Genomic DNA, 15615 nt, shown 5'->3' on the forward strand with positions numbered 1-15615 from the left:
CACTGGCTCTCCTCAGAGTTTCAAGGGGTCTAGGAAGCAAGAGAAATTAAGGACACATTTTACCTGCGGCTGAAAGAACCCTCAGGGAAGGGAAAGGGGAAGAGCTACTGACACCCTCAGTGTTCAGCATGCCCCCCAGTAAGGCCATCATCTTAGATAACACTTCTGACTCTACTTCTGGGGGGGGGGCGATGTCCGACAGGAGCCGGGGCTGGATGTGGCTCCTGAAAAAACACTCTCCTCTCTCCCCCACTTGAAAGAAGACTAGAAGCACATTGATGTGACGGCAAAGTCCACTTGCACGGTTTATTGGAAAAAAGAGGCAGCTGTGAAGTAGAAATGCAGATGTTCCCCTTGTAAAGACAGCAGTTACAAAAGAGAAGTAATAAATACAATGTTAGGAATTCTTTAAAAAAAAAAAAAATACAACAACCCCCTGGTATTTGTGAGCAATCCCAAGAACAACCAACATATAAAAATTTGTGCTGGGGGTAAGAACAGCTTCACCTCAACATCTTGGGGCAAAAGTTGGAAACTGGCCAGATGAAGACGGTCACGACTTTTGGGATTTTGGAAGGCTCTGGATTTGTCACTTGGGAATGTAGGGGTCCACGGTAATTTATTTGCATAGTAGGAATTAATAGGGATTCTTCTATGCATTAATATCACTTCTGATTATTCTCTCATTCTTGCAGGTAAGTAGCAGGGTATTTAAGAGTAGGAGGAAATGAGAGGACAAGAATGAAGGGGAGAAGAGGGCGGTTGGGGGAGGCGGAATGCTAAGCGGACAGGAGAAAGGTGAGAGGAAGGAACGGGACTTCCTACCTGTCCCCTATTTTGCCGTCTCAGCAGCATGCACCCCCGCTGCAGAGGGGGCAGGCACTGGTCCAGCCTGGCTTGCCTTAAACCTCGCTGTCATCAAAGCACAGAAGACACCAAAGCAACGGGCAGAATCAGGCTCACAATGAAAGCAGGGAAGTTGAACAGGAAACCAAGAGGAGGGGGACCCCCAAGGGGAGAGGTGTGGAGAAGGGGAGAGGTGAATTCCCTGGGAGAAGGGGCAACATTAACATCAGAAACCTGCAGGGACAAGGAAAAAGTGCAAGTTGCTGAGGAGAGGCACGATCTGGCTACAGAGGAAAGAGGGCAGGAAGGAGAAGCACCGGGGAGCATCATCCCAGTGTCATCCCAGGACACTTGGGAGGGGCTCCCACCCAGGGATGAGAGCCACCCCCTGCCACTCCATGAGGCTAAGGAGTTTGCATCGAGTGGTGGGTGTGGAGGCCGGTTGGGGGGGAAGATGCCCAGCCAGCTCTCTTGGGGGGCTTCTGTGAGGCACTGTGTGGATGGAGGTCAAGGTTGCCTGACTATGTGCTGAAAGCAGCTTTGAGCTCCCGGAAGGCTGCCTGGCGGAGTCTCCTCTTCTCCTCCTCCTGCTTCCGCTCGTCTTGCTCGGCTTTTAGCTCGGCTTCAAACTTACTGGCACAGGACAAAGCTTGGACCTGCGGACGAAGAGCAAAAGCAAACCACAGACTGAGGGAGGGGAGGAGAAACTTGGAACAACCCATCCGACAGAACTCCGTTGGCTGGAGCCAGGTGACAGGGGAACCTGGTCCTGCCGCAGGGCAGGACCCCCTCGCCCCCTGAGAACCAACACTCCTCTTCACAAGTCTGTTTAAACTACAGCGAGGATACGATCTCTTTATTTGCCGCCGTGTTCTACGCTGCTAGGTTGCTCTTTCTACTTCTTTTCCAGGATACTCTCTAACATCCCCGCCTAGCCTACTACCCACTTCTACTTTCGACCCTTAATTTCACAATAATATTGCTTTGTTCGACGGGGACAAAACAAAGACAAAACCAAAATGAACTCCTTGCTGGGATGCTGACTGCAATCGCTTCAGTCTGCCTGTGGCAAAGGAGTACCTTTACAGTAGATCCATCATTCTGAATTTACTTCCAAATATTACACGGTGTTGTTTGATGTTGTGAATGGGATTTGGTGCCATTTCTTTTAAGCCTAGTTGATCTTTAATAATACCGTATCAGATAAATCCATCTGAAAATCATCTCTTCTAGAACTGATTCCTTTTTTCAACCCCCTCAGTGTCTCATCAGTTTGGTAAAAGTCCCAAACACACTGGGTGTGCACGCTATTTTAATAAAGATTGCCAAATTGCTCTCCAAAGTAGCTGTTCGAATTTACACCCCCACCATCATGGAATGTGAGTTCTCATTTCCCCACAACGTCCCCAACGTTTATCAGTAACCTTTTTCCTGTTTGCCAACCTGATAGGCAAAACACACACACACACACACACACACACACACACACACACACACACACACCAAAAAAAAAAAAAAAACACAAAAAAACACCCTGGCACCTTCTTTTATTTCCTCTTTGGTAAATTACCCATTTCACTGGGGTTTTTCACTTTGCCATTGTTTATATAATTTAGGCGTAGTCCCTTGTTATATATTTTTTGGTTACTCTTAGTCTTTTGATTGTCTGTTAACTTCAAGGTATCTTGGGCCAGGTGAATCTTTAAATTTTGATGTCATCAGAATTTCCAACCACTTCCATTCTGGCTTTTGTCTCTCTCTCTCTCTTTTGGTGTTTATTTATTTTTGAGAGAGAAAGAGGGCACGAGCGGGGAAGAGACACAAAGAGAGGGAGAGAGACAGAGAATCCAAAGCAGGATCCATGCTGTCAGTGCAGAGCCCGATGTGGGACTCGAACCCATGAACAGTGAGATCGTGACCTGAGCTGGAGTTGCACGCTCAACCTTTGAGCCACCCCATATTATGTCATGTGTAAGGTCTCCTATACCCCAGGGCTCTAAAACCATTTTCCTCTCATACTTTCCTGGTTTTATTTTCCCATTCAGCTCTTAAAGTCACTTACACTGTATTTTAGTGAAGGAATATATATCATTTAAATGACTTTACTTCATTTTCCTAAGTGGAGAGCCAATTGTCTCAACACCTTTTATTGAAAAGCCCATTATTTTTCCACTGACTGGAAAGTTATCTTGTTCATGTACTAAATTCCCACATGAAGGGGATCTGTTTTTACTATTTTCTCTCCCATTCCACTGACCTGTTTATTCCTGCACCCGCACTACATTATTTAATATTACCGCTTTAGAAAACCTTGGTATTTATGAGGAAAGTATTCCTTCATTATGTTGACTAAGCACATTGTTTTCATATTTTTAAATGTCTTATTATGAATATTAAACTTCACCAAATGTTCTGAGATGTCTCACTGAAGGGATCACATTTTTCATATTTGATACCTATGAGACATTTATCTATTTATCTATCTATTTATTTATTTATTTATTTAAAGTTTATTTATTTTGAGAGAGTGCACACAGGAGGGGCAGAGAGAGAGGGACAGAGAGAGAGAATCCCAAGCAGGCTCCTCACTGTCGGCAGGGAGTCTGACACAGGGCTGGATCTCATGAACCGTGAGATCACGACCTGAGCTGAAACCAAGAGTTGGACACTTAACCGAGGGGGCCACCCAGGCGCCCCATGAGATCTTTAAAATTATCCCTGCAGTCTGAACATAAATTTCAAATGTTTTAAGATTCCTACAGCTATATTCATTAGATTGATACAATTTTTTTGATGTGTTTTTATCCGATTGTTATCAGAATCATGCCAGCTTCACAGAACGAATGTGATATAATCTTTTCCAATATGTTTGAACTAGTTTGTGACATTGAAAAAAAAAAATGTAGAACATTGAAGAATTAATCCCTAAATTCCCCAGCACTTAACTGTTTGTGGGGAGTTTGGAGTTAACCCTCTAAATGTCTTTACAATTCATCACATTTCTTTCTTCTGTCAAATTTATAGAAAAGCATTACCTTTCCTGTAGCGTTTAAATGATTTTAAATTGAGGTGTCAAACCTCTCACAATTTTTAACTAGCATGTTCCTGGGTCCATCATGGAGAAACCCATTTCTGGAGTTCCTGGGTCCAGAAATGGAGAAAACTCCATTTCTCCTTTTCCCCGTCATAAGCGTCCACATTTGGGTGGCTCTTTGTCTACTCTCTGGTTCACTCAGTCACTTCTCTGCCATGTTAAGGCTAAGATTTACCACCTCCTACCAGGCTCTTTATTCAGTCCATTCTGGTTGTTAATCCATTACATCCTGTGTAGCAAAATGCAGGTTCTCACGTCTCAATGAAAAAATTATAATGTCCCTTTCCTAAATTCTTCCTGCACTGCACAGGGTCCATGTCTGAACATAGGACACCTCTGAAAAATGATGATTTTTTACTCTTTCCGGATCAGAATCCCTAGGGGTAGGGACTAGGAAATTATGTTTTCCAAATTTCACAGATATTTCTCCTCCCCCAGCCCCCCACCCCCCACCGCCCCCAGGTATTTCTTAGGCATGTGAGGCCCTGCTGAGTTCTCCCCTCCAGCTCCCTACATCAGAATCACCAGAAGACATATTCAATTGCCTGGAGCAGGGCCCAACTCATGCTGACTCTTATGACCCTCTACCCCCTGACTCAGGTTGCAAATTTGGACCCCAGATCCCCTTGTCTAGCCTGAACCCCTCTCTTCCTCACCTTTATCTTTTTTTCCTTGTTGTCTTATTTTATTCAGGAATTTTATGAGCTGGCTGTTAAATATTAGAAGGTAAATTATATAAATCTATAATTAAATTATATTAGAAGCAAAAGTAGTATGTACTAAAAAGTCATTGCTTCCTGATTTACCTTGCTATATATTTTACTCTATCTGTGCTTTGGAGATTATCTGTTTCCGTTATATCTCTAAGGTAGAAATCCTATATGATAATCTGCTGTGAATCTTCCCAAATCCACATTTAGCAACATCTTGTTGGAAGCTTGAAAGCAAGTGGTGGGGGTTTTACACCTTGGAAACCAACAAATGCTACAAACTAGGCCTTGATTTATTGTTTCACTGACTACCTTTTCCTAAGAAAGTGTTGGGAGATGTTAAAGATGCAGATTAAGCTGAAAAATGTATAGTGTCTGTAGCTTTTGCATTATGAATAGCTCCAAAGAAATTCAGGGAATATTCTTCCAATATTTGAAAAACTATTATCGAATTCAGCAAGGGAAGTTGCTCACTGAAGAATGAATGAAGTTCTGACATATGTCCCTTTACTTTTTTTTTAATATATCTTTTTAATGTTTATTTATTTCTGAGAGAGAGAGAGAGAGAGAGAGAGCGCGCGCGTGCCTGTGAGCAGGGGAAGGGCAGAGAGAGGGAGACCAGAATCTGACACAGAGCCCAACGCGGGGCCTGAACCCACGAACCATGAGATCACGACCCACTGAGCCACCCAGGCACCCTTTTTTCTTTTTTTAATGTTTATTTTTGAGAGAGAGAGTAAGAGTGTGAGTGGGGGAGGGGCAGAGAGAGACACACAGAGAATCCCAAGCAGGCTCTGCACTGCCAATGTGGAGCCCAACATAGGCCTGAAACTCATGAACCTCGAGAAGTCAGACACTTAACCAACTGAGTCACCCAGGTGCCCCTCCCTTTACTTTTTCTTTTTTTTTTTTTTTAACATTTATTTATTTTTGAGACAGAGAGAGACAGAGCATGAACAGGGGAGGGGCAGAGAGAGAGGGAGACACAGAATCTGAAACAGGCTCCAGGCTCTGAGCTGTCCGCACAGAGCCCGACGCAGGGCTTGAACTCACGGACCGTGAGATCATGACCCGAGCCAAAGTTGGACGCTCAACCGACCGAGCCACCCAGGCGCCCCTACTTTTTCTTTTAAGTCAACTTAAACACAATATCAACCAACATTCACATCGGAACTAGATTCTGCCGTCAGTTGCAACCATAGGCTAGTGACAGATACAGAGCCCAGCAAAAATCCATGAGCCGTTCTTAGAGAATCAATGGACTGTGTGGAATTTGCAACAGAAGAAATGCATACTTTATTATTTATAAATTGTGTGCTACGTATCCCTTAAAACATTTAAATTTATAATAAACTTATGCATACATGCATATGCACACTTTGTTCAAAGAGCCAGTTGTTAAACATTTACCAACGAACCACCGTCTAAGCCTCAAGGTCCTGCTCCACAGGGTGGGATGCCACCACCTCCCTCCAGAGTGTCTGTGGGGGCAGTGGAGAAGACAAGAACCTGAGACCGCCTGCTCACCACTGCTGGCCAGGCCAGGCGGGAGGGGGCCCTGGCAATTCTCTCACTCCGGGTTCTTGTTCTGCACTATAAAATTCGACCTTTTCCCTCGATTTCATGGAGTCCTGTCTTGCCTATCACCCCACTCTGTGTCTTCATGTTTCCTTCTCTGTGGACCACTTCCCCGTGACCTAAAAATACCGGCATCTGTCTTCTCTAGGTTAAAAACAAACAAACAAAAGTCCTTTCCTGATCCCAAGCTACCATCCCCATTTTGTCCAGGCCTCTTCGGCCAGCCATCTAGGCAGAAAAGTAAACCATCACAGCTCTTTCTTCCCAGTGACCACTCACCTCTCACCCTAGTGCCAAATGCCCTCCACGGGGAAGCCGGTCTCTCAAAAATCTCCACTGACCCACTCGCCAGACCCAAGACCCCCTCTCTGGCCTCATCTGACTTCATCTCGTCTTGTCCTCCACAATAGCATTTTCTCCATGGTTTCCTTGTATCTCCAATTCCTTGCTTCCCCACAACCCAGTCACCATTATGTTCTACCATTAGTCACTCAACTCGAATTCTTGAGTTGCTACTCGAATCTTGTGAAGGTGGCTCCTGTGGTCTTTGTAGTCTGGTGTCCGTGAAGCATTCACTCCCTCCCTTCTTCCTCTGAGACGTTCCCCTGGCGCATGACCCGAGGGTCTGGGGAGGCCGACCCTACCCACGGGCTCCAGGACAGAGCCCAATCAGAGTAATGTTATTCCAGCCCTTCCTGTGCTCGGTTCAGCAAGGGACAGGTGTGGAAGAGATTATTCCACGACCCTCAGTATCGAGTGTCCCCATCCTCCCTAGTAGCAGAATTACAGTTGGGCACAGATCTCTAGGAAGAAAGCCATTTTGTATTCTCCCATGCAGCCAGGAGTGGCCAAGTTCTATACAGCATGACATGAATGAAACCATTTGCAACTAGCATTGTGCCCTTCAGATGAAAGGCCACACCATCCCTGTCCTCAAACCATTCCCATTGTTGGCGGGGGGGGGGGGGGGGGGGGGGGCGTTGGTGTCCCTGTCTTGATTTTTTTAAACATCATCCAGCCCTCTCTGCACAGCTCCACAAACCTTGTGGCATTTTACCATCCACCTCCAAGCAAGCGGTCATAAACACTGAGAATGCTACTTAGTTTGGGATTCGTTACCACCTCCAGCCCAGCCCCACTGTCACTACCCTGTGGGATGGGCCCACAGTAGTTCTCCAGACATCTGTGGAAGCCTCCCTGACTCCAGCTCCTCCTCAGAGAAGCCCATCCCCAGCGCCAGGTCATGTCCAGGCCCCCTGAGGGCCCCCAGCGCCTGCAACCGCACTTCCCAAGCCTGGCTGTGGATTGCAAACACCTGCTGAGCTCTTCCCGCTCCACACTTCCTGGGCTGTGCCCTGGAAAATCTCAGGTAGGTGTGGGTGGGGCCTGAGAAGCTGGTGTGCAGGTAATTCCGGTGGCTAGCAGGCGGGGAAGGCCTGACCTTCAGGGGAGACCAGAGCTCCCTGTGCAACGTCATCCGGTGTGGACGGGGGCCAGCCTCCAAGTACTCTTTACCCTCCGTGCCTCGGAGCCTTTGCTTTTGCTGTTCCCACGGCAGGAACGCCCTCCCTTCCTTGATTACAAGGTGAATCCCCATTCTTCTCTGAACATCTGTCGCAAATGTCAGCTCCTTTATGGCCCTCTCCGAGATCTGAGAGATGATTCCCTACATTCGTCATTCATGCAAACGTTTATTGAAGGCGATTATGTGCCAGGCTCTGTAATTACAAAGATAACACCCCTACTCCACCTTTGAGTCTGGGTTGAGGAGGCAGCCATACAACAAGTTCAAAAACTTATGTTGTTATGCTTCTAATCTTTTCTGCTACTTATAAAAATAATGCACGCGCATTATAAAACATTCCAAAACTAAAAAATAAGTCCCTCAGACATAACTATTACCAGTACTTTGGTATGTAATTACCCAGGTTGTATTGAATATTTAATAAAATTGAGTTTCATTTTAAAAACTTTTTAATGTTATTGTTTTTTTTTTAATTTTAATGTTTATTTATTTATTTTTTTTTTAATTTTTTTTTTTCAACGTTTTTTATTTATTTTTGAGACAGAGAGAGACAGAGCATGAACGGGGGAGGGGCAGAGAGAGAGGGAGACACAGAATCGGAAACAGGCTCCAGGCTCCGAGCCGTCAGCCCAGAGCCTGACGCGGGGCTCGAACTCACGGACCGTGAGATCGTGACCTGGCTGAAGTCGGACGCTTAACCGACTGCGCCACCCAGGCGCCCCAATGTTTATTTATTTTTGAGAGAGAGAGAGAGACAGAGACAGACCATGAGCAGGGGAGGGGCAGAGAGAGAGGGAGACACAGAATCCGAAGCAGGTTCTAGGCTCCGAGCTGTCAGCACAGAGCCCGACGCGGGGCTCGAACCCACGAATTGTGAGATCATGACCTAAGGTGAAGTTGAACGCTTAACCAACTGAGCCACCCAGGTGCCCCAATGTTTTTTTTTTGAGAGAGAGAGCGAGAGAGAGCGAGAGAGAGAGAGAGAGCGAGAGCGGGCAGGGGAGGGGCAAAGAGAAAGACACACACAGAATCTGAGGCAGGCCCCAGGCTCCCATCAAAACTGAGTTTCAAACATAATGTTTTGGGGCACCTGGATGGCTCAGTCAGTTAAGTTTCTGGATCTTGACTTCACCTCACATCACGATCTCATGTTTCATGAGTTCGAGCCCCGCGTGGGGCTCTGTGGTAACACCTTGGAGCCTGGAACCTGCTTCAGATTCTGTGTCTCCCTCTCTCTCTGCCCCTCTCCCTCTCATGCTCTGTCTCTCTCTCTCTGTCTCAAAAATAAAACTTAGCCCCGAACTGCTCTCCAATAAGCTGGGATGATCTGTACTCTTACCAAAGGTGTCTGAGAATGTCCTGAACAGATAAATTATTATTTTTTTGGATGTTTATTTTTTTTTTTGATGTTTATTTTTTTTTTGAGGGGGGGGAAGGGTAGAGAGAAAGAGAGACACAGAATCCGAGGCAGGCTCCAGGCTCCGAGCTGTCAGCACAGAGCCCGACGCGGGGCTCGAACTCACGAACCACGAGATCATGACCTGAGCCGAAGTTGGACACTTAACCAACTGAGTCACCCAGGCTCCCTGTGCAGACTTTAGTAAGAGCATTTGGTATGCTGTGCTACAGGACTGGGTTGAAGACTGTCGTGCTAAACTTGGGTCTCAATCTTAGGCCCCTGCCCAAGGTATCACAAAAGATCATCAAGTATTGGCTCAGGTGATGAAATGGAGAGGACCCATCCCTCCAGAAGTAACCTATCCCTCTTCTCTATTCTCTCTCTCTCAAGGCTGAGAGTTTGTTTTCCTCACTAGACTGTGTGTCCTGGGGAGGGCACAAGCTTTGTCTACGACCTCCTTGTAAAGGAGCTGTATTTTCAGAACTTAATGTGCTGGGCCTTGCCAGAGCTGGCTGAATCAACGTGAAGTCATGAAGGAAGGACCAAACCACATCCAATTCTGGAGTGGTTGGCCTGTCCCGGAAGTTATCAGACGATGACGGGAGGACTGCAGGTGTTAGGAGTCCATCGTGATTCACAGTTTATATATTGACAGAAAGATGACTGAACCTGTCTCTAAGCAGCATCAGTCCTATTTAGGGGCCAGAGTGGTCGGGATGTGTTGCCGGGGACACGTTGTCTCTGGGCAAACTCCTAGAATAAGCCAACACTCCCCAAAAGGCTGGCTTCTATCTGGAATGGCTGGGAGTCCCAATAGCTCTCATATCATGTATCGAGTGCCAGGTACTTGCTAAACACTTTACATACGTGAATTCATGTAGCCTCATGGCAAACTAGTATTGCCTCCATTGTACAGATGAGAAAACTGGGGCACAAGGGTAAGTAAGTGGAGGAGGCAGAATCTGAACCCAGGCAGCCCTACCCACTGCACTCCCCTGCTCTGGTTGACAGGGGATGTGGAGGGCTCTCTGCTTTCTCTTTCTGCAGGTGTGCTCTGTGGAGATGAAACGACAGCACCCAGCCAGGGGTAGGGTCTCCATACATGTTTGATGACTCTGTGAACGTGTGCATGAATGGAAGCACCCGGAAAGGCTCTGGGGCCATGCACTGGAGATTGCTTCCCAACTCCCAACCACTGTCAACGGAGCAAACACCGGTTCATTTCGGAACAGGCCACTGAGGCTTCCTCCTCTGACCCCAGTGTTCATTTACACACAGGTGTTTAAGTTGCAAACGTGGAGGCATCTGCTCAAGTAATTCAACTGGGGCTTGGGGTAGAGAGGAGCTCTTTAGGAAGGTCTGGCCAAGCACTGATCTGGGAATGCCGTGCCAGCAAGCCATCTGAATCAGAACCCAGGATGGAACGCGTTTACCGTGTGATTGTTTTTCCATTTTGCTTTTAATTTTCAGATCCTGTGCAGACACGTTCATTCCCCTTCAATCACACATGACAGGCAGACTTATTAAGCTATTGCTGTTCTGATCGTTCTGAGCGAGTGGATGACGTAGTCACCGCGGGGAAGCCCATGTCGGGTAGAGTGAAGGGAGAAAGAATGGTCCTGTACAAGAAGGAGTCACCTACCTTGGCTTCAAAGAAGTCCTTGGCACCTTTCACGCCCTCCTGGGCCACGTCGATCTCAGAGAGCTTTGCCAGCGCCATCAGCCCGCTGTCTTCCTGTAGCTCTCCCGCTGCGGCCTTGTGGAATATGAGTAGGAACTGTAGGAAAGGGTTGAGTAGAGTCCGGGTCAACCTCACTGAGACTTACGGCGGTCCCCTCCAGCCCAAGGGAAAGTCATGCCCGCCAAGCCTACGAAAAGGGTGCAAACGTGTGCGTGTGACCAATTATTTTTTCCCCTATCACACTGTCTGAAATCAACACATGCTCATTTTCCACAGGAATGTAGGGAAATGGGTACCTTTGCATCCAGTGGAAGGGAATGCAAACCGATTCAAATTTTTTGGAGGCCAGTTTGGAAATATTTACCAAAAAAATAAAATGCTTCCAACCATTAATTCCACGGCTGGGCATCTGTCCCTCAGAAACATTTGCACAATAGTTTAAGAAGCATTGTCTATAAAAGCAAAAATCACTGGCAATGTCCTAGTTTGTGGCCATGAAAGAAAAAAAAAAGTCCAATAGACCTATATACGCTATTTCTTAAACCTAAATAATTGCCAGTGTTTTTAGTCATCCGTATTTTCTGTTTGTGTCCCCTTTTTGCATTAGATTACTCTTGCTTTTTTTTCCTTTTAAAGATTTTTTTAACTTATTTTTTTTTAATGTTTATTTTTGAGAGAGAGAGAGATGGAGCGTGAGCAGGGGAGGGACAGACAGAGAGGGAGACACAGAATCTGAAGCAGGCTCCAGGCTCTGAGCCGTCAGCACAGTGCCTGATGCAGGGCTCAAACTCATGAACAGTGAGATCATGACCTGAACTGAAGTCGGACGCTTAACCGACTGAGCCACCCTGGTGCCCCTAAAGATTTTATTTTTTAAGTAATCTCTACACCCAGCGTGGGGCTCGAACTCATGACCCCGAGATCGAGTTGCATGCTGTACTGACTGAACCAGCCAGGCACCTCTCCCAAGTGTTTTCTAAAAGATCTTTACAGAACTTGGTATATTTCAAATACTTCCACTGTCACTTACCTTTTCATTGTGTTTATGATCATTTTTGACTTTCAAAAATTGTATATATTATTTTTAAGACACAGAGAGACAGAGTGTGAGCAGGGAAGGTGCAGAGAGAGAGGGAGACACAGACTCTAAAGCAGGTTCCAGGCTCTGAGCTGTCAGCACAGAGCCCAACGCAGAGCTTGAACTCATGAACCGCGAGATCATGACCTGAGCCAAAGTCGGACGCTTACTCGACTGAGCCACCCAGGCGCCCCCTCAAAAATTGTATATACATTATCAGTCTTTTTCTTCTCTCTCACCAGTGCACCCGTGTTATGCGTAGAGAAACCTTTCTTGCTATCAAGGTTACAGAATCACCTATATTTTCGTCTATCGCTTTTATGACTCCTTTTTTGTTAAACGTGTAAATATTTAATCTCTGAAATTTATTCTGATCTGTCCTGTGAGGTTGATCATTAACCCTATTTTCTTCCAAATGGTTAGTTAGGAATCTCCATGTCATTTATTGAATAATCCATTCTTTTCCTGCAGGTTCTAAATGTGGCCTAAATGCATTAATCTTTAAAGCCAATTTGTACCAGGGCCTCCACAGGATATATTTTTAAATGAATAAATAAGCCAAGCTGAAATGGCAGGTCCCCCTTCTTCCAGACTTTCTCCCCCAAAGCGATTTTAGGACTTTTACTTCTTTAAAGAATTCTGGCCAATTTGTTCGTCAAACAACCGCTGCCCAAACTTCTAGAATTTAGTTTTCCAAGTCAGCACAGAAAGGAGCTTCTCCAGGTTTTTAGGTGCTATGTAAAACACATCTGTCTACAGGGAATTTTGAGTTTTCAGGGTATTTTTCATGACCATCCCCTCTAAAGAATGGCTTCCCCAAGGGAAAAGAACATTACCTAAAGTAGACTGAGAGGTCAAACAACATCAACGGGCTTTCCAAATTCCAACCAGGGTATCTTTTCCTGCCAAGACTCTTAATCCCTAGAGGAAAGTGTGTTTCATTAAGTGGGAGTCTCGGCTGTTGCCGCCGCCCCAAAATGCCTTGCTAATGAACCTTCCTTTGTGATTCCTGTTTCAGGGCTCCTGACTCCACTGTGGACTTTGCCCAACGCAAAGCAAGGGAGGAAGCAAGAAGCTCAAAGATCCGTGGCTTTGTGGAGGCTGCCTGCCGTCAGCTTGGCTCCACAGAAGTGCCACGTTCATCCACCTGCAGCTTCAAACTCTCTCACTAGAGGCCGGCAGAGACTCAGTTTCCTGCGGGCTTATGGGAGCCAGGATACAGCCTCCAAGTCTTGGAAAACAAGCGTATTGGAGGTGAGGCTCCCAAGAGTAGGATGGAGGGCAAGGGGGCTTGGGGGGGCGGTCGTGGTCGGGCTCTCCCGGAAGAGAAGGTGACAGCAAAGACACCAGCACTTGCACACGTGAGCTATGTGCAGAGGGCAGAAGTGAAACACCTGTCCCTCAGCACCCTGCCCACCCTTAAAATATGGACAGCGGTTACAGAACACTCCCGCCTCCCCCACCCCTGGCCCCTTAAGGCAAATACAAAACAGGTAGCCCTCCACACCACGAGGGCAGCTCAAGAAAGATGAGCCTCACCCCCCGGCCTCGCAGCCATGCCAGTGACCGTGGTGGGGGTCTCCTCATCTCCGAGAGTCATTTTTCCCATATCTACTGGTGTTTACAGAAGGGCTTAAAGTATTCCTCAGGGATCTTTGCTCACTCTCACTCTGCCGGCTCCCAGATGACCAAGAGCAGCCCTGTCATAACTTTGGGGTCTCTGCCCCAGCCAGTTGAAGGAAAAAAAAAAAAAAAAAATCCGACCCAACCTGAAAATGTTCAGCCTCCCGTGAAGCATGCCAGGCATTCCCTTTCCATTTTATGATAACCACCAACTCCTGAATGACAATTTCTCTGACTGCCCAGCCTTGTTTGTCTTCCTATTTATAGTCCACAAAGACTGGTATGTTGTGGAGAATTGGAAAGTGTCCTAGCTGTGACTATGAGCAAAGAGGGGAGGGGGGAGAGGAGAAGGAGAAAACAAAGAAACAGAGAGAACTAACAAAGCCGAAAACAAGCGATTTCAGGCACAAGCTATCAAATGCTTCTGGAAAATGTAAAGAATTCTTTTTATAAATACATATTTTTTTATTTTTTAAGTGTTTATTTATTTTTGAGAGACACAGAGTGCGAGCAGGGGAGGGACAGAGAGAGAGAGGGAGACACAGAATCCAAAGCAGGTACCAGGCTCCGAGCTGTCAGCACGGAGCCCGACGTGGGGCTCAAACTCACAAATCGTGAGATCATGACCTGAGCCGAAACCAAGAGTTGGATGCTTAACCGACTGAACCACCCAGGCGCCCCAAATTTAAGAAATTTAAAAGAAAAAAAATTTTTTTAAGTAAATCCTACCCCCAACATGGGGCTTAAACTCATGACCCTGAGATCAAGAATCTCATGCCCTACTGAGCCAGCCAGGCACCCCTAAATTTAAAGAAATTTGGGGCGCCTGGGTGGCTCAGTCGGTTAAGTGTCCGACTTCGGCTCAGGTCATGATCTCATGGTCTGTGAGTTCGAGCCCCGCATCGGGCTCTGTGATGACAGCTCAGAGCCTGGAGCCCGTTTCAGATTCTGTGTCTCCCTCTCTCTCTGCCCCTCCCCTGTTCATGCTCTGTCTCTCTCTGTCTCAAAAATAAATAAACATAAAAAAAAAAAATTAAATTTAAAGAAATTTTTAGGGGCACCTGGGTGGCTCAATTGGCTAAGCATCCAACTTCAGCTCGGGTCATGATCTCACAGCTCATGGGTTCGAGCCCCACGTCAGGCTCTGTGCTGACAGCTCAGAGCCTGGAGCCTGCTTCGCATTCTGTGTCTCCTTCTCTCTCTGCCCCTCCACCGCTCACACTCTGTCTCTCTCTCAAAAATAAATGTTTTTTTAAAAAAATTTGTTTTAAATTAAAAAAAAAGAAATTTTTAATTCCATGTCTCTTGGGATGTAAACACCTCCCTGTATTAGTTAGCACTCTAAGATTGCAAGTGACAGAAACAGACATGTTGGCTTAAACAAAAAGGAGGTATTTGTCATATAAAAAGGATGTCCCAGTCGGTGGAGGGTGCAACTCTTGACCTCAGGGTTGTGAGTTCAAGCCTCATGTTGGGTGCAGAGATTACTTAAAAATAAAATCTGAAAAGAAAAGACAAGAAAAGAAAAGGAAAGAAAATGAAAGGAAATAAAAGAAAAAAAGATGTCCCAAGGGCAAAACGCACTAGCCCAGAAGAGGCCTGGGACTGGGAGAGACAATGCCCTCAGGGTTGGAAGCAACATCCCCTCTAGCTTCGTGTCTGGTCCATGTGGTGGGAATGGCTACCCCGCCTAGACTTATTCTTGCAGGAATAGCCACCTGCAGAACCAGTTGGTAGTACTTCACCCCATTTTCAAATTCCCAGGATGGGGGGCATCTGGGTGGCTCTGTCGGTTGAGTGTCCAACTCTCGGTTTCAGCTCGGGTCATGATTTCACAGCTCGTGAGTTCGAGTCCTGCATCAGGCTCAGTGCTGACAACGTGGAGCCTGCTTGAGATTCTCTCTCTCCCTCTCTCTCTTCCCTTCCCTGCATGTGCTCCCTCTCTCTCTCTCAAACAAACAAATAAGTAAAGAAATAAACATTTAAAAAAAATTCTCAGGATAGGAAATCAAGTGGACCTAGCCTGACCAGCGGCCCATCCATGGTCCAATCAACAATGATGAGGCCGATGGGCAACCCAG

The 15615-nt window shown here is 46.4% G+C and overlaps 1 protein-coding gene across 2 annotated transcripts in view; it reads right to left on the reverse strand.

Annotated features, from left to right (window-relative positions):
* Positions 1 to 281: 281 nt before the first annotated feature.
* The window catches only part of EFHD1 (EF-hand domain family member D1), a 42321-nt gene continuing 26987 nt past the window's right edge, over positions 282 to 15615 (reverse strand). For both annotated transcript variants that reach the window (XM_049614677.1, XM_049614678.1), the window contains 2 exons: positions 10795 to 10929; positions 282 to 1502 (listed from right to left, as the gene is read on the reverse strand). In XM_049614677.1, the coding sequence (XP_049470634.1) occupies positions 1368 to 1502; positions 10795 to 10929 (270 nt within the window). In that variant the 3' untranslated portion in view covers positions 282 to 1367. The remainder of the gene's footprint in view (positions 1503 to 10794; positions 10930 to 15615) is intronic.

This window comes from Panthera uncia, assembly GCF_023721935.1.
Source record: "Panthera uncia isolate 11264 chromosome C1 unlocalized genomic scaffold, Puncia_PCG_1.0 HiC_scaffold_3, whole genome shotgun sequence".
Taxonomy (NCBI): domain Eukaryota; kingdom Metazoa; phylum Chordata; class Mammalia; order Carnivora; family Felidae; genus Panthera; species Panthera uncia.